Genomic DNA, 27644 nt, shown 5'->3' with positions numbered 1-27644 from the left:
GCGAACAAAACGCAGGCTCGGCGCGGGGCTCGTCTTTTCCCGTCGAATGTCGGTAACTTGCTTCAAAGAAAAACGGGCAAGTCACAACACATGAATTGTGGCAGCTCAAGTACGCAGCACATCAATCAAAAGTTTTTGTAGTGTTCTGTGTTTAAACGAGTGAAGGTATTATAGGATGAGGGGGCGTCTGAAATGAAATGGCACGATGGCGGCTTCGCCACTAGAACCGGGCCTGATTGTCACTACTTGGAAAAGTGATACCTTTATAATAATTAATTGCTATTTATACAGAAAAAGACTTACAAGTTCAAAGAACGGCGTCTTACTTGCTGAAATGTCGGGCTCCTCAACTCCCGCGAGCGTGCGCGTTCCTGTTGTGACGTCACACTGTGTTGCCAGTCGGGGAGGAGCCAATATCTGAGCGGGAGGTGCGTGCCACGCGCCAGATGAGTGCTGGGTGTGCGGGTGCTGGCAGGCTTTGTTATTCTAACGTTAAAGTACTGAAGCCGTCAGCCCGGCGAGTTTTGTCTAACCGTATAATGTCCGAAAGAGCAACAGGTATCTTTTCCTTTTCTGCACTTTTTTTACACTTTCTTAGAGCTTTTATTTTTCTTAAACTTGCGAAATGCGTGGATTTTTTCTTCAAGTACTTCATTAACGAGGTTAGATGATTTGTTTTTATTTAAAAGACGCCTCCACCGAAGGCGACGTGTAAAAATATCAACAGACGTAGCAATATCAGCCTCTTAAGTTTGCTCTTTTAATTTATACTCATGTAAACAGAACAAATCTGTAAACGGCTTTTTAATGTTTGGTAATTTTCTTTTGTAGATAGTCCTTGGTATGAAATGTACCCTGAACGAACTGATTTGTTTGAATGTTTAAAATTGCAAAAGCCATTACGCGGATATTGTACAACGCTGTTCAAATGTTCATTACCTGCGTCGTTTGTTTGTGTGTGTTTTATATATAATTTTTATTGGTCTGTATGTTAAACGAGAGAGAGAGAGCTTAAGAAATATAAACTCTGACGACAACGTTGATGGCCTTCATAAAGAATTGAAAGCAGTTCAGTATAACTTCTTTACCTCAGAACTTGTAATAAAAATTCCAGTTGGGGGGCCACACAATTATATTAACATTCCTGTGGCAGGACTCTTGAACATAAATCGCAATCTATATGAACGCACAAAGATAACAGTTCAGGGGATTACTAACTGTACAGTTATTTTATATATAAATGTCTACTCATGGAAGAGAGTGTCTGTCTGTCTTTCTTGCCCGAAACCCCCTAGGAGAGAGACACCCAGAGTAGTTCCTTTCAGTTACCTTATATCTTCTAGAGCCTTGTGCATTTTACAGCATGAGTTTACACAGTTATTCATATATACCTTCACATGTATCAGCCATGGTATCTGATGAAATGTGGTGTTATATGGGATACCCTTCTTTACTCTAAACCAGGGGTCCCCAACTCCGGTACTGGAGTGCCCCAGTGGCTGGAGGTTTTCATTCTAGCCCTTTTTTTTAAATTAGTGACCTGTTTTTGCTCCTAATTAACTTTTTTTGAATTAATTTTATTTGACTTGCTCTTGAAGACTCTGACCCCTGAATTGTTTCTTTTTCCTTAATTAGCAGCTAAATAATAATAAGCATCAAAACATGAACCACAAACTGTGTCTGTCCTTCATGCAATATAAATGTAATATAAATAAAGGTGAAGGTCTCTCCCCAAAACATTTTAACAGAGCACTTAGAGAAAATCCACAATTTCGGAAATGTCTGCTATTGCACAATGAGAGCAGCAGCAAGCCTTGGAATTAAAGAACGAGTTTAATTAACAACAAGAGTTAGCACCTAATTAAGCAACTAGTTGGAGTGAAATTAGTTGGAGTTTGAAGCCCTGACTTAGTTGGTTTTCTGTCGGCTCCCTCACTTCACATTTCATTTCTGTTTGTGTGCCATTCAAGGAAAGAAATGATGAAATTCAGAGGAACAAATCTTAAAAAAATAAATCAATTAAAATTAATTCAAAGTCAATTAGCTGCCAAAGCAGGTCAATAATTAAGAAAAGGGTTAGAATGAAAACCTGCAGCCACTGAGGCCCTCCAGGACCGGAGTTGGGGACCCCTGCTAAATTCTGAAATGTTGAAATCGGGCCATCATAATGTCTTTCATATTTTTGTTAGTATATCTGCAATTTTTGATAGTATTCAGTGGCATTCTGCATGAAAGAGGAAGAGTCTCCCAACGTTTTCTGAGATGGATTTAATGAATGTATTTATTTATTTATTTTTACTGCCAATGTAATTGATTTTGATAGATAGCTAAAACATTATTGGTCCCCAGGATGAAATATGGCTTTTACAGAAGCTTTTTATATAAATACATAGACACACATACACCAGAATAACAAAAAAGGAAGAACGTTTACAAAGAAAGAAAATATCCTTCTGTCAATATAATTGATTTTTGAACATGCTACTTTTTCTAATAAAGTACAGTATGCCCAGTGTTGTTTCTTAGTATTTGAGTTCTAAATACCTGTTCAATAATAATCCTAATCATTCAGGTCTCCTCAATATTATTGTAGATTTTATTTAGGACAGCACAGTGGAGTAATGTTAGTAATGCTGCCTTACAGCTCCAGAAGAATGGGTCTAAATACTGGCCCAGTTAATGTCTGGACCTTATATATATATATATATATATACAGCTACTTCTTCAGACATCCCAAAGACAGACATGTTAAGTTAATTGGTGTGTCCAAATCAGACTTGTGTGTGAGCTATGCAGTGCTGATTCTTGTTTTGCACCTGATGTTACCGGAATAGATCTTAGAAACTGAAGGGGAAATTTTAAATCTCTTTTACTTTATTATATTATAGCTTATCTGTCAATCTACAGTGCTTATAAAATGTTTTCACCCCCTTGGAAATTACACCATATTGGATTGCAAAGGATTTAATTTGCCTGTTTTGACACTGATTAATAGGAAAAGACTCTTTAATGCCTAATTGCAAACAGATCTCTGCAACATGGCCTAAATGAATTAAATAAAAAAAAAAAAAAAAACAGAAAATAATTGATCACATAAGTAATCAGTCGCTTCAAATTAATGTTTAGTAGATAGCAGCCATGACAGCATTGAATCTGTTTGCACAGGTCTGTCTCCCTATCAGCTGTGCCATTTTTCTTTGTTCTGTCAGGTGTCATGAAAATCTGAATGAACCGCCTCTGCCAAGTCCAGCCACAAAGGTTTTTGCAGATTTGTTTTTGCCAATATTTTGCTGTATTCGTTTTCCCCTCAAGCCTTCAGAAGACTCCCCACATCCCGCTGCTGCCACCAGTATCCTTCTCGGTGGGGATGATATGTTTTCGATAGTTTGCAGTGTAACATGGTGTTTAGTCTGATGGTCAAAAAGCTCTATTTTGGTCTCATTAGACCACAGAACCTTCTTCCACTGAACATCACGGTCTCCCATGTGCCTTTTGACTGAGATGTCCCGTGTGTTTTTTCTCTTTGCCTCTTTCCTATAAAGCTTTGATTGGTGAATCACCCATGCCCATGTCTGCACAGTTTCTCCAATTTGAGCCACTGTAGTTCTCAAAGGTCTCTTGGTGGCCTCCCTCACTCATCTTCAGTTTTTGTGGAAAGCCTGCTCCGGGAAATGTCCATCTTTTCCATACTCTTTCCATTTCTTCATAATTGATTTAACTGAATCTTCTTGTCTTAATTTCCTTACTTTTACTTTTCAAGGTGTTGCTTGGTGTTTTCTTTTGTTTTTATTTTCTAGGCCAGGCCACGCCACGCCACGCCACCATACTAGCTCAGTGCAATTTTAACCTTATAGATGCAATCAATGGAAATCCTAGACAGGTAGACAGAACTTTATTTGTCTCAAGTGGGAAAAAATATCTCTTTTACTGAAGCACAATGATTAAATAGATAAACACCAAATTAATAAGAGGAAAGAAAACTTCTGACCTTGCTAAAGATAAAAAAAGAGCAGTAACAGTGAGCCATTAAAAAGGCACTTTGTTTTAGGCATGAATGAGTACAGTAGCATTTCTTGATACACTTCTGCTGAAGTTCTCCATGCTGGTCTGTCAGAGATGAGATGTGTAGCATTGTAGGCGGTGGCAACCAGTTTTGTTTTGCTTCTCTCCTACACCTCTAGGAGGACTGGAATCATCGGGTAGAAGGGTCCTCTTTCCCCTTGATTTGCCAACCCAGCACTGATGCAGCTATGGAATGGCCAATGGGGGGAATTGGCTTGTTGGCTGTGGCCTCTGGGACTCTGACTGTGTCTGGCTTGTCAGGCCGTTGTCCTACAATTAGCTAATGGACTGATATTATTGTTTTTCTTTTATATAAGTAGTTTCTAAATAATTTGTTTTGTGAGTGGAATAATCTTTTCTTGTGTCTTGCCCTTAGAGTTGTCGCAGTAGTGAGTAGCGCTGTGCAAGAACAAAGAAGTTGCATTTCTGAGGTGGGAATGATAGCATGGACATCGAGCTCTGTGAAGAGGATTACTTGTGTTCTGTTTTATGTGTCGTATTTGCCCCATTTTTGACACCCATTGCACACCCAACATACCAGGTCTCCCTCTGAATCTCCTTTCCCAAACTTTCTTCCATTTTTCTCTTTTCTCTTTTGGTTTGGACTTCTCTTCTTAGGGAGTCAAGGCTGGAGGGCTGTCAAAAAACAGGGCTTGTTAAAGCCTATTTAGGGATTCCTTGTGTGATTTTTGAGCTATACAAGAAATAAATTATCGTACTACCTCCCATTGGTCAAGAGTGTGTAGAGTGTGTCTCATAATTATGACCTATGAAACCAATTGGCTTCACCGGTGATGGTTTAGGTGTGTCATGTTAAAGTAAATATTTGTGATCATTTTGAGTCTTATAATTGTAACAAATTTAGTCCATTTTCAGAGTTCTATTATCACCTTCACATTGGCTATGTTTACATTACTAGGCTGAAGTGACTCAAAAGCAATTTGTTGCCATAATGTGACTTTTTTTCGGGGGGTGCGGTGCAGATGCAGAAATCCATTCTTTTTCAAATCAGATTCAAGTCACTTTTATATGTGGTTCTAGATCTGATACATGTCTGATCTGTGGCCATGCAACATTAATGAGAACATTCAGATAGGAAATCGTGTGTTTTTTTTTTTTTTTTTTTTGCCCGTGCTCATGGCCTTTTGTGCTGTTGCCATAGGTCAGCACTAGCAGTGGCAAAACAACAATGGAGGAGATCTACAGCTGTGATAACAGTCATGATACAGCTGTTGCTGGCTCCTTTTTATTACCCAGAAATTTCTTGGTGCAGCAGTGCCAGCCGTAGCTGCTGAAAGAGGTCAACATTAGTCGTCCAGCTTTGTTTTTGGAGCTGGGAATGACGTCGCACCCAAGTTGTCTGTGTTTCAGTAAAACATTTGGCATAACCAATATGGATGTGTCCAGGAATACCTTTGTTGTACTTGAATTATTGGAATAAATGGCAGCTGATAACAATACATTATGCATTATTTTGCATATCCAAACATTGTAGCAACATGTGCACAGTACTGTGTGAATGACTGATAAGATGACGTACAAATAAGTAGAAGTGGTAATAAACAGTATAATATACTACAGCTTTCGCTAAAGTTCACAATCACCTTTTTGATGTCATGATCTGAAGTCAAACAATCTTGGGTCTTCACAGACCTGCCCAAATTTCTGAGTTGGAAATCAGCTTAAAGGGGTTTTCCAGTTGAAAATTCAGACTAGGAACTCAAATTCTGACTTTTCCCTTCACGTGGAATGCAGCATAATACCACAAGTATTATCAAAAATGTGACTTTTATTTGTTGCTGGTGAAGCAGATTGACTCGTGCATAAACATCAATGTGGAGGACAGATGTGCTCCCATTACAGTTAGATGCAGGGCACTTGTACTTCTGAATGTGAAATGCCATGAATCGGAACTCGGGAGCAATGAGGTGTGAAACATGAATGTAGCAAAGGAGTTTTTTTCTGTTACATTAGTGTCAAAAAAGGCAAATGAAATTTACTATGATTAAGTGTTAAATAATAAAACTTGAAGAAATCTGAGGGGGTAAATACTTTTTAGAGTCTATCTATGTATGGGTGTAGATGTATTATATATACACCGTATTTAAGTTTTATTGAAAAAAATTTGAACAGGTATTCAGAGTTCGAGTTAACTGGTTTATTTATATTTTAAGTTTAGTTTGACCAATACAATTATTTTCACAATGATTTTTAAAGTTGTTGATCTTATTTAAAAAAAAAAAAGTTTTCAATTTTTTTTTTTCTTGCTGATGTCTCCAGCAGAATAAATTGACACCAATGAGTTGTGAGCTTTGTAGTATTTAAAGTGAGTGATTAATAAAGATCCCATGTTGTTAACGGCGTATCAACAAAGAATGTCAGATGAAGATCCAGGAGAGGAAGTGATAAATAATCACCCCTTACAACATGGCGATGAGCCCATACTGAATGCAATTTTGGGACTAGAAGATGAAGAACCACAAGAAAGTCATCATGTCGGACAGCATGGAGATGGACAGATTGCAGATGTCGAGGATCCTACTGATCAGCATTTGCGTCCTCCTGAAAATCGTCATCATCATCGGCCTTTGAATCCCGAAGCATGAAAGGGACAACCTCAACTAAACTGTGAAATACAATATGGCTTAATAGGAAACACATAGAACTCATCATATGTGCAACTACAGGATAAACCTGCAGTGATGTGTATTTCTGGATATTTGTTGCCTTGTATTTTCATGTACAGTAATATAAAATAGTTTTATCTACTTTCATAATTCATAATGGTCTGTAATAAATAATTACTTAATCCACATTTTGCAAAAGATCTTATTTTTTAATAATTCTTTATATCAGCCTGCAGTACATGTATGTTTTTTTTTTGGGTTAAGTTCTAAGAGTTTTTTTGCAAAGTGGACAGACAACACTGAATTTGCCCTTGTGAGCCATTTTAAGGACAGCAGAATTTTTCAGATTTTTGTTTTGTCTTTAGCCGCTAATCAGTAATTCTTTCATATGTGACAATAGCAAGCATGTCTCTAGTGCAACATTTTAGTTTGTGTAAAGTGTTCACAGTTTGAAGGAATGCACAGTATGATTTAGACCTGGGCTCTGTGAAGAATAAGGAGGACACTTTTAGGGGATTAGGGGGTACACTTCAACTTGTTCTACAAAATATTTCAGAAACTAGTGTTTGTTTGTTAAAAGATGGACCTTCCATCATATATGCATTGATGTGTGTCATCAGTGATGTTCCTGTTGTCCACCCATGTTTCGAGTCTTTCAATGCCATACACTCTCATGCCTGGGTTTTTTTTTTTTAAGCATACCCTATTATCTTATGCAGAGTGCCAACCCTGCAAGGCCCTGACAACCTACTGCCATTGGCTCACAGAAAGTCCGCCAACCACTAATCTGACTTCTCTACAAGCTTCTGTATCCATGCTGTTCTTCTTTTGCTTGCATCTTGTTTGTGTTCTTCCTAGAACACCTAGTTTGAACACGATCAACAATTTGGTGGCTTCTTAAATGATGATCATGTCTAGCTGAAGTGTGGTTTATGTGATCTGGAAATCTTAACAGCTTGCTTGAATCTTCTGTGATCTGCCAGTCAAAGGCTGTAGTAAGCAGACCAGGTCTAGATTTTTGCTGAGTGTGGGGTTTCCCTTCTACCTTGATGAAGGAGATAAAGTTCTTTGGTAGGCATCCATAAGTCAGCTGCTTTTATCTGGAACATCATGACCTTGCTTAGACTCCATACTAAAATTTTTCTTGTGGTATAAAGGCAAAAACTTCATACAGATAAACAAATCAGATTTATAAAACCTTATGAACACCAGGTCCCACAACAAGTTCTTTTGTAAATCTCATGAAAACCTAAAACTATGCACAGTTGCATGTGCTTTTAGCCACTCCCTGTCAGCCCCATCAGTAACCATGTATGGCTCAAAAAACAGCCTTTTTTGAATATCCACCATATAAATTTGGCCATTTTCTTGAGTGTCTGTTGCTTGCTGTGAGAGGCTCCCCCAGCAGCCCTTTACTTTTAAACCGTGGTAGAACACGGAGAATTAAACTTCAGTGAATATGAACTTGAGCTATTAGTGACGTTTGGTAGAGTTTTAAGAGTGGCTGAGGTGAAACCAAGGCAATAGTTAATGTAAATATGTTAATGATCAATTAATTAGGTCCACAGTGAGGCAGCAGTAGCATTGTTATCTCGTAACAAAGAGTCTGGGGGTTGCATTGTGGGTGCTTTGGTCAATGTGGTTTTGCTCCAGTTTTTTTCCCCCCACAAAGTCCAACGTCATCTGGGAATTGTGAATTGGCAATGCTAAATCATCTCCTGATTTGTGTGTGTGTGTACCCTGTGATAGGCTGGCACTCTGTCCAAGGACTGTTTCTGCCTATATCGGTTACTTGCTGAGAGAGCCTCCTCCAGCAACCCTTTGCCCTGGATAAGATGGGTTTAGAGGATGGATGGATCAATGAAGACTTGGTATCTCTACCACATTTGTTGTACCTCTGATCTCATTTCATATTATTTTTATTTTCTAACTCCACACTTCCATCTCATCCATTCTCATTTCTATCACATCAATACTTTTTCTGCACTCCCTTTACTGCCCATGTCTCCACTCTATACATCATTGCTGGTCTTAAGACTGTCTTAAAAAGCTGACTTTTAACCTTCTCCTTAATTCTTCTATCACACAATACTCCTGATCCCTTCTTCCAATTGTTCCATCCATATTGCACTCTGTGAGTTATCTCCTGTATGTAATTCTCCATCGTGGCTGACACTGATCCTAGATATTAAATGTATCCACTCATTTCAAGAGCCCCCCCCTGCAGGCTGACCTCTGAATCCTGGTCATCATTAAACCTCATATAGTTTGTCGTCTTTCTATTTATCTTCGACCCACAAGGACCTTGTGAAAGAGACAAAGAAAGAGTTGGGGCACCACCTTGATGTCCCCATATCATTGAAGGTTTATGAAAGACAACAGAAACATGCAGTGACTGTGGAGATGTCCTCTCAGATGCAGGTTCAGGACAGAACAGAACTGGAAACAAAGATGACTGGCTTCTGAGTTATGTGATCGTGCGGCTGGAAGGGTGGGTGCAGGCAGCCAGACAACGAAAGTGATGTTAGCAGTGGAGTGGCTGTCAATCATCCATTATGCAGAGGGAGGTGAAGAAGAAGGCATTAGAACACAGTGCCAGCCCCTGGTTTGGTGGGTAATTACCATCACCAAAGCCCTTAAGCTGCCTCCCACATACATCTGTGTTACAGTCTGATTCTGTAATTGATAGGATTTGTCTGAACTCTCCAAGCTCGGTTTCAGTCCTCCTTCTTTGATTCAAATGACGTCATGTTAGGTTGATGTCTTTCTACCCGGAAGTGCCCTTTTTTTAAGCTGATGGAAGCCGTGTTCGTGGTTCTGCTTAAATCCTGTGATCGGCAATAATTAATTTGTTCTTATTTTTGTATCTGTAAATGAACAGAATATGTTTGTTTTTAATTTTGCTCTCATTTTGAATTCTCCACTTGCCATTTCCTGCCAAACTGGTTTTACCATGTGTGTGTGTGTGTGTGCCTCTCTCTCTCTCTCTCTCTTTCTCTTTCTCTTTCTCTCTAATTTACCTGCAAGGTTAAAAGAGGCAGTGACTCTTGCATGTACAACCCTTTTTAAAATGTGGCATATCCCAGATGACATTTGCCGTCTAGGCGCCTATCCCTTGCCTTTGGCTCACATAGGAGCAGGATTATAGCAAAAGTTGTCACGGCTGGTAAACAGATGATGTTACTGAAGCATTTCTTAAAGTAATCATATAAACTTAGACTACCGCTGGAGAAGGACCCCTAACAGCCAGGTGGACTGTAAATGTAAAAAAGCCTCAAGCTGATAAATTAAGAAGTGAAGAGAATCTGTCTGTTAAGGTAAGCTGGTGTCAAAGCAGTGTGTCATAATATAAAGAAGATATGACTGTCTGAACGTTAAGCAATAATTCAAACTTGTACGTGCAACGGCGTTCTTTTATTTTTTTTATTACTGCCATATCTTACAGTAGAAATCACTGGAGTGTGTCTTTGTACAATAATTATTTTGAAAAGTAAAATCATTATTGTTCTGACTGTTGATTATAATGAAGTGCTGTGACACTGTAAATATAAGGAGTGTTTGCAGTAGTTGTGCCCAAACTGGAAAAGTCACTTTGTAACCCATCTGCTTCTAATTATTTTGCTTTGCTCATACAGCGAATGTTTATACTGTATACATGTATTTTTGTGTTCCTTTTGTAGCAAAATAAGAATAGGATTTAAGACTCAGTGATGAAATTAAGAGAAGGTAAGACAATGTCATTTATTAACACTTAATTAAGAACAATACTAAAATGCTAATGGGTTAAATGTACTCCATCTGTTTTCATAATCTATTAAATCCAGTTCAGAGTTGTGTTAGCAGGCTCAAGGTGGGAACCAGCTTTGGACAGGGGGACCAGTGCATCACTTGACATTCTTACTCGTGCAAATACCCTCCATAATGTCAGGGGCAAAGACATTATTCCTTAATTTCCCCCTCTGTGCCACAGTGTAAAATGACAAATCAACAAATCAGATGATTAAAGTGCACAATGCAGGCTTTCACTGAAGGGGATTTGCTTACATTTCGGTCACGACACGGTTTTCTTCATAGCCCCCTCCATTCTTGGGCAGTGTAGTATTTTGGGACATGTCTATTAAAGCCATTATATTTGAGACTTAGTCACATATCCCTACAGAAGAAAGTAGGGTGACATGATACCTTTTATTAAACTAAATAGGCAAGGTGTAACAAAGAAACTGAAAAATACTCTCGCTTATATTGGGACAGCAGAGTGATTTTTTTCTTTCATCTTAACACCCTTTTTGTTCAAATGTTAGCAAAATTAATAAACACCCTTCTTTCTCCTGTATCAATCTATGGCTAACACAGTACAACACTCTACTGCTTCACATATCCCTTGCATGCAATGCCTGCTTGAAGTCTGTGATTCATAAACATCACCATGTGCTATGGATCTACTCTGCTGATGCTCTGCCAAGCCTCTAAGGCCTCCATCTTCAGCTCCTGTTTGTTTTGGGGGCCTCTCCCCTTAAGTTTTCTCTCTTCATATGGAAGGTCTGCTCAGTTGGGCCAAAGTTGAGTAACTGGCAAGACTTTTTTCCAGAATTCCGCAGGCTCTTTTAAATCTTTTTTCACTAACTATAATCTGGCCATCCTGTTTTGGTGGCTAACTGGTGGTTTGCATCATGCAGTGTGGCTTCTGTGTTTCAGTTAATGAAGTCTTCTGCTGATTGTCGTCTCTGACACATCCATATCTACCTCTTGAATGCTGTGTCTGATCTTTCAGATAGGCGTTTGAGCTTTCTTTCTTTACCATAGTGAGATTTCTTCTGTCATCAGCAGTGGAGGTCTTCCTTGGCTTACCAGTCCCCTTTGTGATTCCTGAGCCCACTACTGTGTTCTTTCATCTTCATAACATTCCAGACAGTTGATTTCAGTCATCCTACGGTTTTAGTGATGTCTTCAATGGTTTGATTCTTCTTTTTCAGCCTCATTGTTTGACTTTCATTGGCACAGCTTTTGTCTTCATGTTGAACAATGGCAACTACAGACTCCAAAGGGTAGAAGCAAGCCGAGGTATCTTATGAAGCCTTGAAACACACCTGAGGAATCGCAAATAACTGTGATGACAATTGTCCAAAACATTATGGTGCCCTGAAAAGAGATGGAGGGTGGTGTGTAGGAAAACTTTGTAATTTTTACGCGGGGTGACTGAAATGTGTGCAAATACCCTTAAAGTCTGCAGTGTGGACTTTAATCTCATCTGAATTGTCTGATTTGTAATTTTAAACTGTGGAACAGAGGGACAAATCAAAGAAAAATAGGTCTTTATCCAAGACATTTATGGAGAACACTGAAGATCCTGGCGTAGGTCAATGAATTTATTGGTAATATTGGTTGTTCTCACCAATGTAAAAATATAATTCTCGTTTTTCCATGGTGCTGTTTTTCTGTCTTATGGTTGCTTCCATTCTGAGGTAGTTTTGTTAATGCTATTGCTAAGCTTTACCACTGGGCGCATGATGTCACTACCACAACAACATAATAAAGGTAAGTGTCTTGCACTTCTTGGTCATTCAAAATTTGGATTCATTAACAAAATATATTTAGTTTCCTACTTTTTTGGCTTATGATTTATCACTCTGTTCTTTGACCATGACTCTGGCTGCAAGTCCCAATCCTTGTTTATTTAATATTTAGTCTTTGTGGTATTCAATTATTTTTGTGTTATTTCCTGTGGCAGGCAGTGTGATTAAAGCTTTGAACTTCAAAATCTAAGGTTGTGGATTCAAATCCTGCTACTGAAACTGCTTGATCCTGAGCATGTCACTTCAGCTGCCTGTGCTCCAAATGTGACAAAAACAGAAAAGAAAAATAACATTTGAGATAAAGCTGTTGTATGCCGCCTTGGAGAAAGGCATCAGCCAAATAATAAGTAGCAATAATATTAATTGACCCTTCTGTCCCTTTGGTTTGCCCTGCCCTCCTGACTCCATCTGAGCTGCTGTCTCTCTCCACCCTGGCAGAAATAGTTGGTCAATTGAAACCTATGGTACAAATTGTCCTTCTGTTATTGTCCCCTTTTGGCTTCTTCAAGCAGACCTTTTTGGAAAGAAATGTCAATGGTGAAATATTCCTGTCTGGTTTTAAAGCTCACCATAACACTGAATCTCCTCTCTTATTAATTCTGCACTCCTCATGCTCTTAGACCTCAATGCAGCTTTTTACATAGTTGAGCACAACATCTTTAATACTCATCTTGACCATGGGATTTTCATTAATGGTGTTGTGCTTGGTTCAGGTCATATCTGACAGGCGGACAATTTTCTGTATGCCTTGATGACTACTCTCCTTCTTCATCTCTTCTCAAGGGTCCATTCTGGGGTTCATGTTATTTTAATTGTACCCGCTTCCTGAAGGGTCTATCTTGAAGAAAAGGTTGGGGAACTCTCTAAAGTCATTATTGCATTGTGTGGTAGATGTTAAGTTTTGGATGTTGTCACATTTTCTTGAATTAATGTAAATAAAACAGATTGTTATTGTGCAAAGGGAGTGCAGGAGAAGTTAGATGTGGCAGAAATGAGAATGTTGAGATGGATATATGGAGTTAGAATAAAAGGACAAAATAAGAAATGAGACAATCGGAGGTACAACAAAAGTGGACAAGAATATCTAAAAGTACAGGAAGGAAGGCTGAAGTGCTATTGACGTGTTGAGGAGGGACAAGGACTATGTGGGCAAAAGAATGGTAGAAGTTCATGGGAAAAGAAAGTGAGGGAGGCCAAAATAGAGGTGGATGGATAAAAAGTAAAACGATTTGAAGGGAAAGGGTATGATAGTGTAACCAAGTTGGATAGACATTAAAATTCTTTTATTAAAGCTTTTTTTTTTATTTCACCCAACTATAAGTGTTAGCTAAACCTGAGCCTTTTTGTCTGTTGTTGATCTTGAAAAAGTGACTCGTGACTTTATTTTTTCACGATTGGACTACAGTAACTCTTTGTACTTTTGAAATGCCCAGCAGTCCCTTTCTCAGCTACAACTTGTCCTAACATCTGCAGCTAGACTTTTGACAGGCACATATAAATAACTGTGACCATATTTCTCCTGTTCTAATTGGCTTCCGGTTTGTTCTAGGATTGAGATTAATTTTTTTGGGAACATTTTTTTTTAGTGCCTAAATGGGTTAGCACTCTTCTGTCTCTCTGAACTTTTACACCTTTACATTCCATCTTGCCAACTTGGGTCGTCGGATCATATGTTCTTAGTAGTGGCAAAGGCATAACTTAAACTGCGAGCTTTTGCAATAGCATCTCCTAGGCTTTCAAACGATCTTTCTGCTTATGTATGGGCTTTTTCAGTTTAAGGAAAACGACGATGGAAGTATTCAAAATTACATAGGAAATTAGTCCAGTGGGTCGTGACTGTGACTTTAAAAGGAGTTCAACAAGAACACGGGGGCATAGTTAGAAACTTGTTACACATTACCGAGTTTTTCTTCACACGGAGAAACACATACACATGGAATAAGCTACCAAATAGTGTGATAGACAGTAGAACTTTCAAAACTCAACTTCAGGTTGGTGGTTCGGACTGGCGAGTTTTGTTGGACTCAATGGCCTGTTCTCATCGAGATTGTTCTAATGTCAGTTCTGCTACAACCATGGCCATTTTTAAATCCAGGATGAAAATGGATCTTTTCTCTTTGGCTTTTAATTGGAATTGGTTCCTTTAATATTTTTGTGTGTTATGTGTTTTGTTTATCTCTACTTAAAATGTTAGTTCTTTCTAACCTTATTTATTTTAATGTGCAGTATTGTGGTCAGTGTTGGTTGTTTTAAATGTGATTTATAAATAAACTAAACTAATAATTGCCCATTTCTATTCTCTCTCTCAAAATGGCTGTCACCCTGTGCCAGCTGTACAGTTGCTTAAAGATGTCAGTCAAATGAGATGGACAATAGCGATTTCTCACTGGTGACGGGTACTCTTGAGTTCACTGACAGTGTAACGTATTAGTGTTATATCAAAGAATATCACTTAATAGGAAAGATCTGTCATTATCCTCTAATTATTCAGTTTTTATTATTATTTTTTTTTAATGTGTGATATTATTTTGAATTACTGTTGGCATCACAACGCCTTTTTGTTTTGTTTGCTCCTTTTGTATTCTTGCGTTTACAGTCGCTATGCCCCTTACCATTGACCTAATTTTCTGAATCATCATTCCCAGACTATAAATGATGTCAGCATAGCATACATTAGAAAAAGTTTGACGAGAGCAAGTCATTCAGCCCTACAAAGCTTGCCAATCCAAGGCATGTAATTTCTCCAAAGCAACATCTAGGTTGGGATAGGTGATAGGATCCCAGTATTGGGATATTCACAAAGATTTAATGTCTTGTACTCCATTTTGCTTTTTAGGTCAATTTGCATGTGATGTTTATAGTACCCACTGACATCATCCTTCTAGACTGTCTGTCTGTCTGAAGCCGCTCCGCTTCCCAGTGGACCAATTTTGCTGAAATTTAGCACACTTATTCTTCAAGGAAGTTGGCTTGGAAAGTTCAATTTCCCTGAGATATATCAAAGTATGCTATACAATGTTTGTTTTTCACATTTCAAAATGTTCCATTAAAAAGCATTTGGTGAATTTTCAAACTATTGTAAAACTGAAAAGCAATTAGTTTGACTTCCATCAAGAATTAGTTTATTGTTTCAAGTTACTTTGAGAGAGGCCACTTCAACTTGTAGATTTTGTACAGCAAAGGTCTAGAAATGAATGTAAGAGGAAAGGAATTATGTAAGCATAGAGAGTGAACCAAATAGAGGTCCTGCATGGTAAATAAAATGGTCTATGGTTAATAACAAGCAATTTTTTAAAACATCTTGCTCATTCCAACCTAGGACTGATGCATCAAAGCACCAGCCTTGATTAATGAGTGTGATAATGTGGTCTGCTCGGTACAGCTTGAAGCTAGGTAAAGGAGGAGAGTCATTCAGCCTTGTTTCAGTGAAGCAAAGCGCAGGTAATAAAGTAAAGTCCATTTAATTAATGCCTGCCATTTTGATGTGTATTAATGGGTACAGTTTGTAAAATTTGTTTTCCAGCGAACACACATTAGACTGATCAGTTCCCGGCAGTGGTTGTCATTATCCTCAATTCCTGTGGCACACCTGGATGCCATTTCATTTCTCTCTGCTCCTTTCCTATCATGGTATCTGTTTAGCCACATGAGCGCCTGTGATTTACAACAAAGTTATACGTTTGACAGATGCAGTTGTAATATCTGGAGGCATATCCGGTGGCATCGTGTGCCCAATATGCAGAAGTTCTTCCCGTGTATCTGTTGGAACATTAAAACAATCTATATGATAACAGGCCATTCAGCCCAACAAATTTTGCCAGTTCTATTCACTTATTATAATTTTTTAAATAAGTTTTGAAAGTCCCTGAGGTCCTAGTGTCTACCCCACTACTTGGTAGCTTATGCATCTATGTTTCTCTTTGTTGCGTGTCATTGTATAGTGGCAGCGAATTTAAAACAAAAAGCCAGTGCTTTAAACCAAAAAGCTTGAGGTGCCTCAATAGCTTTTACTTGAATTGGACTCTGCTGACTATGAAAGCTTATTGAGCCACCTCAGCCTTATTTGGGTTTCATTTTTAACTCTGTTAAAAAGAGCTTCATGCCATTTTCCAGCCCATTTAATCCAGACCAGGGGCAGCATTTTGATGTGGTGCAGGAATCTATCCCAACTAGTTCATCGCAGCGTGAACACAAACACACAGGCCATTTTAGCATTACCAATGCTAATGGACAGCGGGAGGAAACTGGCACGCCCACGCAGACACTGGGAGAACATTCAAACTCCACACACGCAAGGGGGAAGACGGGTGTCCTTACTGCAAGGGTACAGCACTACCACTGTGTTTCCTCGCCACCCCAAAAAGAGTAGGTTTATTGTGATTACTTTCCATTATCACATTTTTAAATATGGTACATTGAAACAAAAATATTTAATAAACAAAAATGTAAAAACTGATGCTTAGATAAATGAACCAAAAAACCAACATTGGTTGACCCCGAATGCCGTTGAATGTTATGCCATATAGACATTTTCTAAGTTGTTGATTTTTGATATCTCTAGCTTTTGTGTTTTTAGCTTTAGTTTTTGGGGCACATTTGGCTTTGCCGTTATGTTCTTTGTCATTTTGATTGACTGCGTCTATTTCACAGCTCTTGATTTTCATCTCTTATTTCTTAGCCTTTGATCTTCGTCCATAAAATTAGTCACTCCCTATAACCAGCATTACCTGTAAATTTAAATTTTCTTTTATCTTCCCACTGCACAATTTTGACTGGTAGGGTGGTCTAGAGTCCCAAATGTTGGTGACTTTGAGCCACAAGGTTGTCTGGCCAGTGCCTGTTGTGTAAGGGCTATGCCACTTTATGTGACTTTTCCAGCGATTTTCAGCCTTCATGTACATAATCTTAATAAAGTTATAGCAGTCGATGGAGTGCATTGGTGAAGCTGTTCAGCCAGTGTGACAAGCCCAGTGCCTCTCTCTATCCAGCAGAGGGCACTAGCTCCCTGGTTGGAATAAGTTCTTTTGTAATTGCGGAGTCTTAAGTAACCTGAAGCTTTATAGATATAATATTAAAAGGCGATACCCCTCCCTTAGTGATACGGCGGTAAGAAATCACATAAGAGAAAATAACTTCATTTTCTTTAATGACGATTTACACGACATAACAGACGGGAAGCCATGACAAGACCTTTGTGTAGAGTTTGCCATTTTCATCGTTGCGCTGGAAGGATTTTCAGGATCGGATGATGTAATCTCCCATCCATCCATTGGCTTCAAAGGTGTGCCAGGCTTTATACTCTTCTCCACGTGCAGGCCCTTACTTAGGTAAATCATGCCATTCCAAACAAGACAAAGAGAGGCATGCTGACTCTAACACACAGAAATAGTGCACGTTGCCCATTTCTCTTTGTCTATCTTGTCTTATGCTTGGCCTAGCAGTTCTAAATGCTGAGCCCCTTTATATTAAATCTGGCTTAGCTGTGCATGTAGAAAGAAAAAAGCAGATTTAAAATATTTGTACAGAGCACAGTGACATTAAACTTATACAGTGGAACCTCGGTTCACGAACGTCTCGGTACACGTACAAATTGGTTTATGACCAAAAAGTTTGCCAAACTTTTGCCTCGGTTCACGACCACACACTCGGTATATACAAGCCAGTTTCCCATTTGGTTTGTACATGTTCAGTCTCTCCCTGTGCATTTCCTGTTCAGCAAACAAAAGGGAGAGAGCGCGACATACACCACACACACAGAGGCAGCGCGAGAGAGACAGATGCACACACACAGGCAGCACGAGAGAGAGACAGCTGGACACATAAGGTAGAAAGGCAGTTAAAGAATGCACTGGGCTTGATTTTGTTTTCACTTCTGTTTACAGCGATCGGTTCATAACGTGCATTGTTGCAATGTTACTTTTATTGGTGGTTTATTAAATTATGGATTTTTTCAAATGTTAATTTTTTTCTCTGTGCTTAAAACTCATTAAAAAAAAAAAATAATAAAGTGTTTTTAGCCAACGGTTGGTAGCGCTATAGCGCGAACTATTGCAGTGTTAGTTTTCTCTGTTGTTCAAGGTTTTCTCAGTGTTATTCAATGTTTTTACATTTATTTTACTATTATGCTGTGCATTCTATGGTTTACTTAACTATATTTGTGCTGAAAATAAAAATAAAAAACTTAAAATATATATATTTACATACAATTCGTATGGTTTAGAACGGATTAATTGTATTTACATACAACCCTATGAGGGAAATTGCTTTGGTTCACGACCAAATCGGTTTATGACCAGAGTTTTGGAATGCATTATGGTCGTGAACCGAGGTTCCACTGTACTTTGATTACACTCGCTCAAACTAGTTTTCACACTCTAAATTAAACAGCTTTTATTTTGTCTTTAGTCACTGTGGCAGGCTCTGTGTGCATGAGAGCTAACGACCAATGAATGCTCATCCAGAAGTATAATGCAGAGAATGCAGTGTTGTTGTTAGGTGCCATCGGGTCGATTCCGACTCATAGCAACCCTATGTACAACAGATTGGAAAAACTGCCCAATCCTACCCCAACCTCACAATTTCTGACAGATTTGACCACATTGTTTTTGTCTTTTTCGTTGTCCTTCCACTTTAACCAGGCATGTTGTCCTTTCCTGGGAGTGATCCCTTCTGACACATGTCCAAAGTACATGAGACAGAGTTTTGCCATCTTCGCCACTAAGGAGCATTCCGGTTGTACTTCCTCCAAGACAGACCTGTTTGATCTCATGGTGTGTTCTTCTCTAGCCCCACCACTCCAAGGTGTCAATTCTTCAACCGTCTGTTATTCATTGTCCAGCTTTCACAACCATAGGAAGTGATTGAAAACATGATGACTTGGATCAGATGCACCTTAATCCTCATTGGGCCATCTTTCATTTTAAACCCTTTGCTGAGATCTTTTACTGCAGATTTTCTCAATGCATTGTGTCCTCTGGTTTTTTGACTGCTGCTTCCATGGGCACTAACTGTCAATCTGAGTAAGATGAAGTCCTTGACAACCTCAGTCTTCTCTCTGTCCGCCATGATGTTACATTCTGGTTTAGTTGTGAAGATTTTTGTCTTTGTTAAGACATAGTCCATACAGAAGGCTGTAGTCTTTGATTTTCAATAACCAGTGCTTCAAGTCCTCTTCACTTGCAGCAAGCAGGGTTGTATCATCTACATATCAACAGTTGTTAATCAGTCTTACATCAATCTTGATGTCACATTCTTCTTCATATAGTCCGGCTTCTTGGATTATTTGCTCAGTATATAGATTGAACAAGTATGGCAAAAGGATACAGCCTTGACACACGCCTTTTCTGATTTTAAATCACTCTGTATTTCCTTGTTCTGTTTAGACAACTGCCACTTGCTCTATATACATGTTGTGCATGAGCGTAATTAACTGTTCTGGAATTCCCTTTATTTTCAATTTTGCCCATAATTTGTTATGACCTAAACAGTCAAATGTGTTTTGCATAGTCAATAAAACCAAGTTAAACGTCTTTCCTGTATTCTCTGCTATCTGACAAGACCTATCTGACATCACCGAAGATATCCCTCGTTCCATGTTCTCTTCTGAATCGGGCCTAGACCTCTGGCAGCTGTCTTGTCAATGTACTGTTGCAACAATTTCTGAATTATCTTCAAGATTTTACTTGCATTTGATATTGGTGATATTGTTCGATAATTCTCACATTCTGTTGAATCACCTTCTTTAGCATGGGCACAAATATGGATCTCTTCCAGTCGGTTGGCCAGGTAGTTGTATTCCAAATTTCTTGGCATAGAAGTAAGCTCTTGTAGAGCTGCATCTATTTGTTGGAACATTTTAGTTGATATTCCTGGAGCCTTGTTTTTGTCAATGTCTTCAGTGCAGCTTGAACTTCCGTCAGTACCATGGGCTCCTGATTGTATTCTCCTTCCTAAAATGGTTGAACAGCAGCCAATTCCTTTTGGCATAGTGATTCTGTATATTCATTCCATTTTCTTTTGATGCCTGCTGTGTCATTGACTGTATTATTTCATCCATGGTATCCTTCACTATTGCAGCTCAAGGCTTGAATTTCTTCTTCAGTTCTTTTCAGCTTGAGAAATTATGAGTGTGTTCTTCCTTTATGGTTTTCCAACTCCAATTCTTTGCACATTTTGTTGTAATACCTTACTTTATCTTCTCTCTATGCTTTTCATATATTCTGTTCAGGTCTTTAACTTTCTCCTTTCTTCCTTCTTCTCTAGCCTTTCTGTGTTCAAGAACAATTTTCAAGGTCTTTTCTGACATCCACTTAGTTAATTTCCTTTTCCCCTTTCTTTTTAGTGACTTGTTGCTTTCTTCATGTTGGTGTCAATGATGTCCTCCCATAACTTGTCTGGTTTTCGATCGTTTTGTGCACAATGCATCAAATCTATTCCTAAGGTGATCTCTGAATTCAGGTGGTCTATGTTCTAGGTCATACTTTGTATGGATTTGTTTTAATTTTCTTCAACTTTAACTTGAACTTGCATATAAGCAGTTGAAGGTCTGTTCCACAATCGGCACCTGGCCTTGTACTGACTTTTAATATTGAGGTTCTCCATCGAAGAATCAGTTGCTAGAAAGTATGGCCTGGGAGACACAAATGACGCAGGAAATGGCATGATAGAATTTTACAGAACAAACAACTTATTAATTTCAAACAACATAAACGACGACTATACACGTGGACTTCACTGGGCGTCTGATCAGAATCAGTTTGATTACAGCTGCAGAAAGAAATATCAATATCAAAAATGCAGTGATAAGGAATAAGGAACATGGGTGTCTAGGTCCTACTAAACAGAAGAGAAGCTTGTCCGTCTTATGCCTTATGTTTAGAAAAATAGGAAAGAAAAGGTCAGATATTGTGGCTAAACTCACTGTAACTATTAACGCTTGGACAGTGCTGGGTTCTTCAGGGAGCACGCTATTGGCTATCAGAAAAAGGAACAAGCACAACGGTGCTAGCACGTTGGCACTTAGTTGGTAAATATGACATGGCAGTGATTTTCAGTTATTTTAAATTGAAATGGTTCAGCAACAAGCTCGGCAACTGTAGTTGGCAAATCCAACATACCCCATGACTAGAAGTAACGAAAAGTGTAATGTAGCCTGACCATGTTAGTAAAGGTATCAACCTCATAATGTATTTATTTGTTTTTGTTTGCTCACACAGTTTTGGGAGAACAGCCTTCAATCTTTCTGAACTACAGCAATGAGAAACCTAACACATTTGAGTGCCATTCAGGAGGTTGGCACAATGAGCCCAATGTCACTTGGAGCAATCAAGATGGATATTCTTTACCCCCCTTGTTTAACATATTTTACAAAGACGACAGTGGAGGATTTTCTGTCAAAAGTTATCTCAGTCCAAAGCCGGATTCCAGCATTTACTCTTGTTTGGTTAGACCTGATATGTCATCGCTTCAGGATGTGAAGTCCTATCTTTATTTGCTCAGTGAGTAGCTCTCAGAGGCTGTTTTTTAATTTGGTTTGGTTTAATTTTTTTCATAAGATTTGTTTTATGTGTTTTTTTTCCCATTATCATTATTTGTTTTGAGATACTCAGATTTTAAATCTAACTTTTGTTTTCTGTTTAAAAATTGTGACGGACACTCGGGCATCAGCATGCCCAAACCCTGACATGATTACAGAAACACAGTCCTTTATCAACATAAACAAAGGTTTTATTTTAAACTAGCAAAATGCCCGCGCTTTGCAGCGGAGAAGTAGTGTGTTAAAGAAGTTATGAAAAAGAAAAGGAAACATTTTAATAATAACGTAACATGATTGTCAATGTATATGTTTTGTGACTGTTATGAGTGTTGCGGTCATCAAGGATTTGATTATCATTATTTCTTTCAATCAGGTTCGTATTTGGAGGATGTGTTGTGTTCAAGTTATATTCCATGTTTGTCAACCGTTGTAAAGATAACTTTCCAGGTCCTGCAAAGTCAGTTCACGTGAGTCGCTCGGAGTACATGCATCGAACCTTCTCAGCTGTGCTTGTGCTATCTCGTGCGATCTTGCGATGTCCACGGCTTTATTTAATGTTAGCTCAGACCCGGCACGTAAAAGTTTCTGACGCACTTTTGCTGAGTTTGTGCCAAACACTATTCTATCCCTGACCATCTCATCTTCGTTTGCATAAGCACAGTCTTTCACCAGCAATTTTAATTCAGCTACAAAGTGATGAAAAATCACGTTTATACCCTGCGTCTTCTCATTAAACTTGTATCTCGCAAATATCGTATTCGTCGTAGGCATGCCAAACCCCAGCGGCAGCCTGTCTATGAACTTACTTTAAACTTGAGGTTTACACCGTGCTTTGTTCCCGCAGTAGCTGCACTTATGAATATGCTTGTATGAATCACTTGCTTCATATTCTTTTGCTGCCTTCTCAATTGTGTAATGCATTTTTTGAACAGGTTTCATTCATCGAAGTGATCATTTCCCAAATCGGTACTTGTGAATCTTAAGATGTTTCACAGGCATTCCCGGTATTAAGTTGTGGATTTGCCTGCGAATATTTAGCGGCAGCGTGTCTATGAATGTAATTTAAACTTAAGCTTTACACCTTACTTTCTTATTGATATGTGTACAAAGGCTTGTTCAGCGTCAGAGGGTTTCTGCAGTAGCTGCACTTAGAAAATGCTAAGCACAGTCCTTCACCCACGAATATTTAGCAGCAGTGTGTCTCCCTGACCATCTCATCTTCGTTTGCATAACCTTATATAGGCAGGCACTCAATTACGTGAGAGGCGTGATGATGCAGGATGCAACTCCGCTTCACACGGAGACCGAGCTGCAGGCTATGGCCGTATATATGGACGTAAGTAGGTTCCAGTTATGACTGTTACGCGTAGAATTTCTAAATGAAACCTGCCTAACTTTTGTAAGTAAGCTGTAAGGAATGAGCCTGCCAAATTTCAGCCTTCCACCTACACGGGAAGTTGGAGAATTAGTAGTGAGTGAGTGAGTCAGTCATTGAGGGGTTTGCCTTTTATTAGTATAGATACCTCCACAAAGTGTTACATACAGTCCTATGAAAAAGTTTGGGAACCCCTCTGAGCCTGCATAATAATTGACTCTCCTTTCAACAAAAAAGATAACCGTGGTATGTCTTTCATTTCCTGAACAAAGATTTGTAGTGAAGCAGAATTTAGTTGTATGAAATAAAATCAAATGTGAAAAACTGGCTGTGCAAAAATGTGGGTCCCCTTGTCATTTTGCTGATTTGAATGCATGTAACTGCTCAATACTGATTACTTGGCTGGATTAGCTGGTTAAGCCTTGAACTTCATAGACGGGTGTGTCCAATCATGGGAAAAGGTATTTTAAGGTGGTCAATTGCAAGTTGTGCTTCCTTTCCTTTGACTCTCCTCTGAAGAATGACAGACAGCACGGGATCTAAATACAAAGACTGTTCAGTCTCCTGGTTTAGGGGAAGGCTACAAAAATCTATCTCTGAGGTGTAAACTATCAGTTTCAACTGTAAGGAATGGAATCAGGAAATGGAAGGCCACAGGCACAGTTGCTGTTAAACCAACTCAGCAGTTCTGGCAGGCCAAGAAAAATACAGGAGCGGCATATGCAGAGGCAGGATTGTGAGAATGGTTACAGACAACCACAGATCACCTCCAAAGACCTGCAAGAACATGTCGCTGCAGATGGTGTATCTGTACATCGTTCTACAAATCAGCTCATCTGTATGGCAGAGTGATGAGAAAGAGGCCCTTTCTGCACTCACGCCACAAACAGTCGGTTGTTGTATGCAAATGCTCATTTAGACAAGCCAGATTCATTTTGGAACAAAGTGCTTTGGACTGAGGAGACAAAAATTGAATTATTTGGTCATAACAAGCTCTTTGCATGGCGGAAGAAGAACACCACATTCCAAGACAAACACCTGCTTACCTGCTGTCAAATTTGGTGGAGGTTCCATCATGCTGTGTGGCTAGTTCAGGGACTGGGGCCCTTGTTAAAGTCGAGGATCAGATGAATTCAACCCAATATCAACAAATCTACAAAGGCATTCATACAATGTTCTAGAATGGCCGTCACAGTCCCCTGACTTGAAAATCTATGGGATGATTTGAAGCAGGCTGTCCCTGCACGGCAGACATCAAATTGAACTGAACTGGAGAGATTTTGTATGAAGAATGGTGAAAAATACCTCCATCCAGAATCCAGACACTCATCGAATCCTATAGGAGGACAGCGTCTAGAGGCACACAGGAGCAAAAGGAGGCTCAATTAAGTATTGATGTCATATCTCTGTTGGGGGCCCACATTTATGCACCTGTCTAATTTTTGTTATGATGAATATTGCATATTTTTTGTTAATCCAATAAACTTAATGTCACTGCTGAAATACTACTGTTTCCATAAGGCATGTCATATATTAAAAGGAAGTTGCTACTTTGAAAGCTCAGCCAATGATGAACAAAAATCCAAGAATTAACAGGGGTTCCCAAACTTTTTCATATGACTGTATGCACAAAACACTGGTTTCTCCCTTTTTTACAATATTTCTCTCACCACCCCCACTGCCCTCCACCAGTCAAGTTTTGCCTCTTTTCCACCCAGCTCCGACTCTCCTGAATAAGGGAATGCGGTCCCTTTTATTACAGACCCAGGAGTACTTCCAGTGTCGGGGCGATTGCCTAATGGAAGTACTTTTGTGTTAGATGGAATTCCATTATTAGAGTAGGGAACTTGTTTCCTTGGAACGCCCTCATGCGGCACTGGATGGGGATATCCGGGACTACTGCCATCTAGTGTGCTGGAGGAATAACAGTTCCCTAATGATCTCTCTACTTCAATAGGGGCTATCCGTCCATCTTCTCCTTCCGGTTCTGCTTCCTTTTCTGGCCAGGATGTCTGTCCAGCCCGTGTGGCATCTACAAAATGTATTTAAAAGGAATACTCTACCCAGAAATTGTTTTTTATATGTTACTTACCTCATTTGTTTTGATATAATTCAAGCCAAAGTTGACCATTACTATACAATGGCAAACAATGAGGATTTGTGGGAAAATAACCCTCACACATTACTTGTGTTGCGGAAACTGCATGTCAGTGGTCCAGCCGTATGAACACAATATGCCTACCAGAGCAGATGACTTGCTAGACGTTTGGGACTGACTGAGACCGAGGGGGTAACAAGAAAGACACAAAAGAGGCAGATGTACAAAGAAAGGTAGATTTTTATTCCACTTTGTTTAAAAAAAAAAAAAAGCTCAAAGTTTTAATTGCAAATAATTAGTGACACATTTATGGTTTATAAAAATAAAGCAAACTCCAATACTGTTCCTTTAAGAGGCAGAATTAAGGTCTCTTTGCCCAGTTCTTCCCACCTGACATTTTTGTGCAAAGCAGAAGCCCAAACACAACAAAATACACATACACAAATAACATGTTTGAATGATTCAGGGCCCATTATGTATGATGTCAACAGTAAGAACATGAAACTTGGCAATGATAGTGTGGACGGGTAGGGATGCCCTCGATAACTTGCCATTATTGAAAGCGCCTTGCTCTGCTAGAATACTCTTAAGGAGTAAGGCCTGCTTGTCTGTCAGTGACATGAAGCTGAAGTGTCATTAGTTTATGCAGCAGAATGATAACCCAAAGCACAAAAGCAAGACTACGAATGAATGGTGCAGAAGCTTTGGAGTGGCCTAGTCAAAGTCCTTAGTGTGACCCAGTAGAGATGCTGTGGCAGAACCTGAAAAGAGCAGTTGACGCTGGCAAATTTGTCAGTGTGTCTGAATGAAAGCAGTTCTGCAAAGAAGAATGGGGGAAATTTCTCAACAGCAGTGTGAAAGACTGGTATCAAGTGATTGGAAGCCTACAGCTGTAATTGTTGCTGCAGCTATGTACCATAACTATGGAAGCAATTACTTTTTCATATGAGTGTAGGTGTGCTGGATGACTTTATCCCTTGAATAAACAAAATAATGATTTAAAAAGATAATTGTGTCTGCACAGGTTGCCGCTCTCTGTTATTGCATCATGTCTATAGATCTGAAGCCCTGTTTCATGTTAAATATAAAATGGAGAAAATTAGGACGCTGCTGTACTCGTTCTCCCATTACAGCAATAGCATATTCTGTTTAAGGTCTGCATGTATGTAAGAGTGGCCACCAACCTCCATAGCCGTGCTATCTTGATTTGTAGAGACTGTATTGGTTTCTTGGAGTCTAATGGCTGCTCTTCTCTTTCTCTCTTTTTAGTCCTAAAGATTGTATATTTTATTAGGAAGCCATTACACTGTACTATAGGAGCTGGTGTTGCTTTAGGTGGGCATGTGGTATGTTTAGCTAACATTTACACTATATCATTTTTGTTTTCAGATTTGGAAAGAACATCCATAGGTAATGCTTGTTTTATCTCAACACATCTGATTTACCGAAACTTCAGTGAAAATGGAGCTTCACCAGAGGTTTAGTAAGAGGATTCTGAAATGTGATGTTTATATGTATGCTATTTTGAGAGAGAGAGATAAAATGATCGGGAGACGCTCAAGTTAATAAATCAAGTCCAATCAAACAGACGTCAGAGCCTGAAAAGAAAGCAAGAATTAAAGTCAAGAATTAGAGTAAGAATTGCAAACCAAAAAAATAAAAGGTTAAGTTTAGAAATTTGGGTTTCTATCCACAAACTTGGATAACTACCCAGGACTGAGCTTTATGCTGCCCCTAATGATATCATCAGTGAGAACTTATCAAGTAATTCTGTCTGACATGGCAGCACTCAGCAAAAAGAAAATGGCTTTGCTGTAAGATGTGAATACAATTTCAATGTGTTAAACTGCTGTTTTACTCCAAACTTGACATGAGATTTGAGATTTCTCTTTTAGATTTCAGTAGCAAAGCTGATGGATGGACTGTGGCCTTTGGTGTACTTTTGGCAATAACTCTTTTAGCAGCTGCAGCCTTCATAGTGAAATGGAAGAAAATGAATGGTTTGTAATTTATTTGCTATTTTCATTGCTCCTATTAAATTTTCTTGCACCCAGATCACCATTTTGTCTCTTGGAAACTCTGTTCATTGATATCAGCGATCTGTACTTTCTCATTGTTGATAAAAATCTTTTGACATCTGTAAGAAATGCCTTTGTTTGACTGCTGATCCTTTGTAGATGAGCCTGTATACCTTATCGTAAAATAAATCCAGTTATTCATTGCTTATGGAAATATTGTTGTTGTGATTTGGACTTCCAAATATAGTAAAAAGGGCATGATGCCTCAGAAATACCATGAATCCTGGCTAGAACGTTCCGTAGCCTACCCAGAATAGATCTCACCCCAGGCAGCTTAATCCCAACATCAACTGGCC

The 27644-nt window shown here is 39.0% G+C and overlaps 1 protein-coding gene across 3 annotated transcripts in view; it reads left to right on the top strand.

Annotated features, from left to right (window-relative positions):
* Positions 1-377: 377 nt before the first annotated feature.
* Positions 378-27644, top strand: part of LOC120522988 (butyrophilin subfamily 1 member A1-like) — a 44005-nt gene continuing 16738 nt past the window's right edge. Inside the window, exons 1-5 of one of the 3 annotated variants that reach the window (XM_039743886.1) lie at positions 457-558; positions 10370-10415; positions 21478-21759; positions 26660-26680; positions 27166-27270. In XM_039743886.1, the coding sequence (XP_039599820.1) occupies positions 10400-10415; positions 21478-21759; positions 26660-26680; positions 27166-27270 (424 nt within the window). In that variant the 5' untranslated portion in view covers positions 457-558; positions 10370-10399. Of the gene's footprint in view, positions 559-9712; positions 10007-10369; positions 10416-21477; positions 21760-26659; positions 26681-27165; positions 27271-27644 lie in introns of those variants that run through there. The other 2 variants (XM_039743879.1, XM_039743871.1) reach the window with 2 other exon arrangements.

Source organism: Polypterus senegalus, chromosome 1, assembly GCF_016835505.1.
Source record: "Polypterus senegalus isolate Bchr_013 chromosome 1, ASM1683550v1, whole genome shotgun sequence".
In the NCBI taxonomy this organism is placed as follows: Eukaryota; Metazoa; Chordata; class Cladistia; order Polypteriformes; family Polypteridae; genus Polypterus; species Polypterus senegalus.
This window is presented reverse-complemented; position numbering and strand designations above follow the sequence as displayed.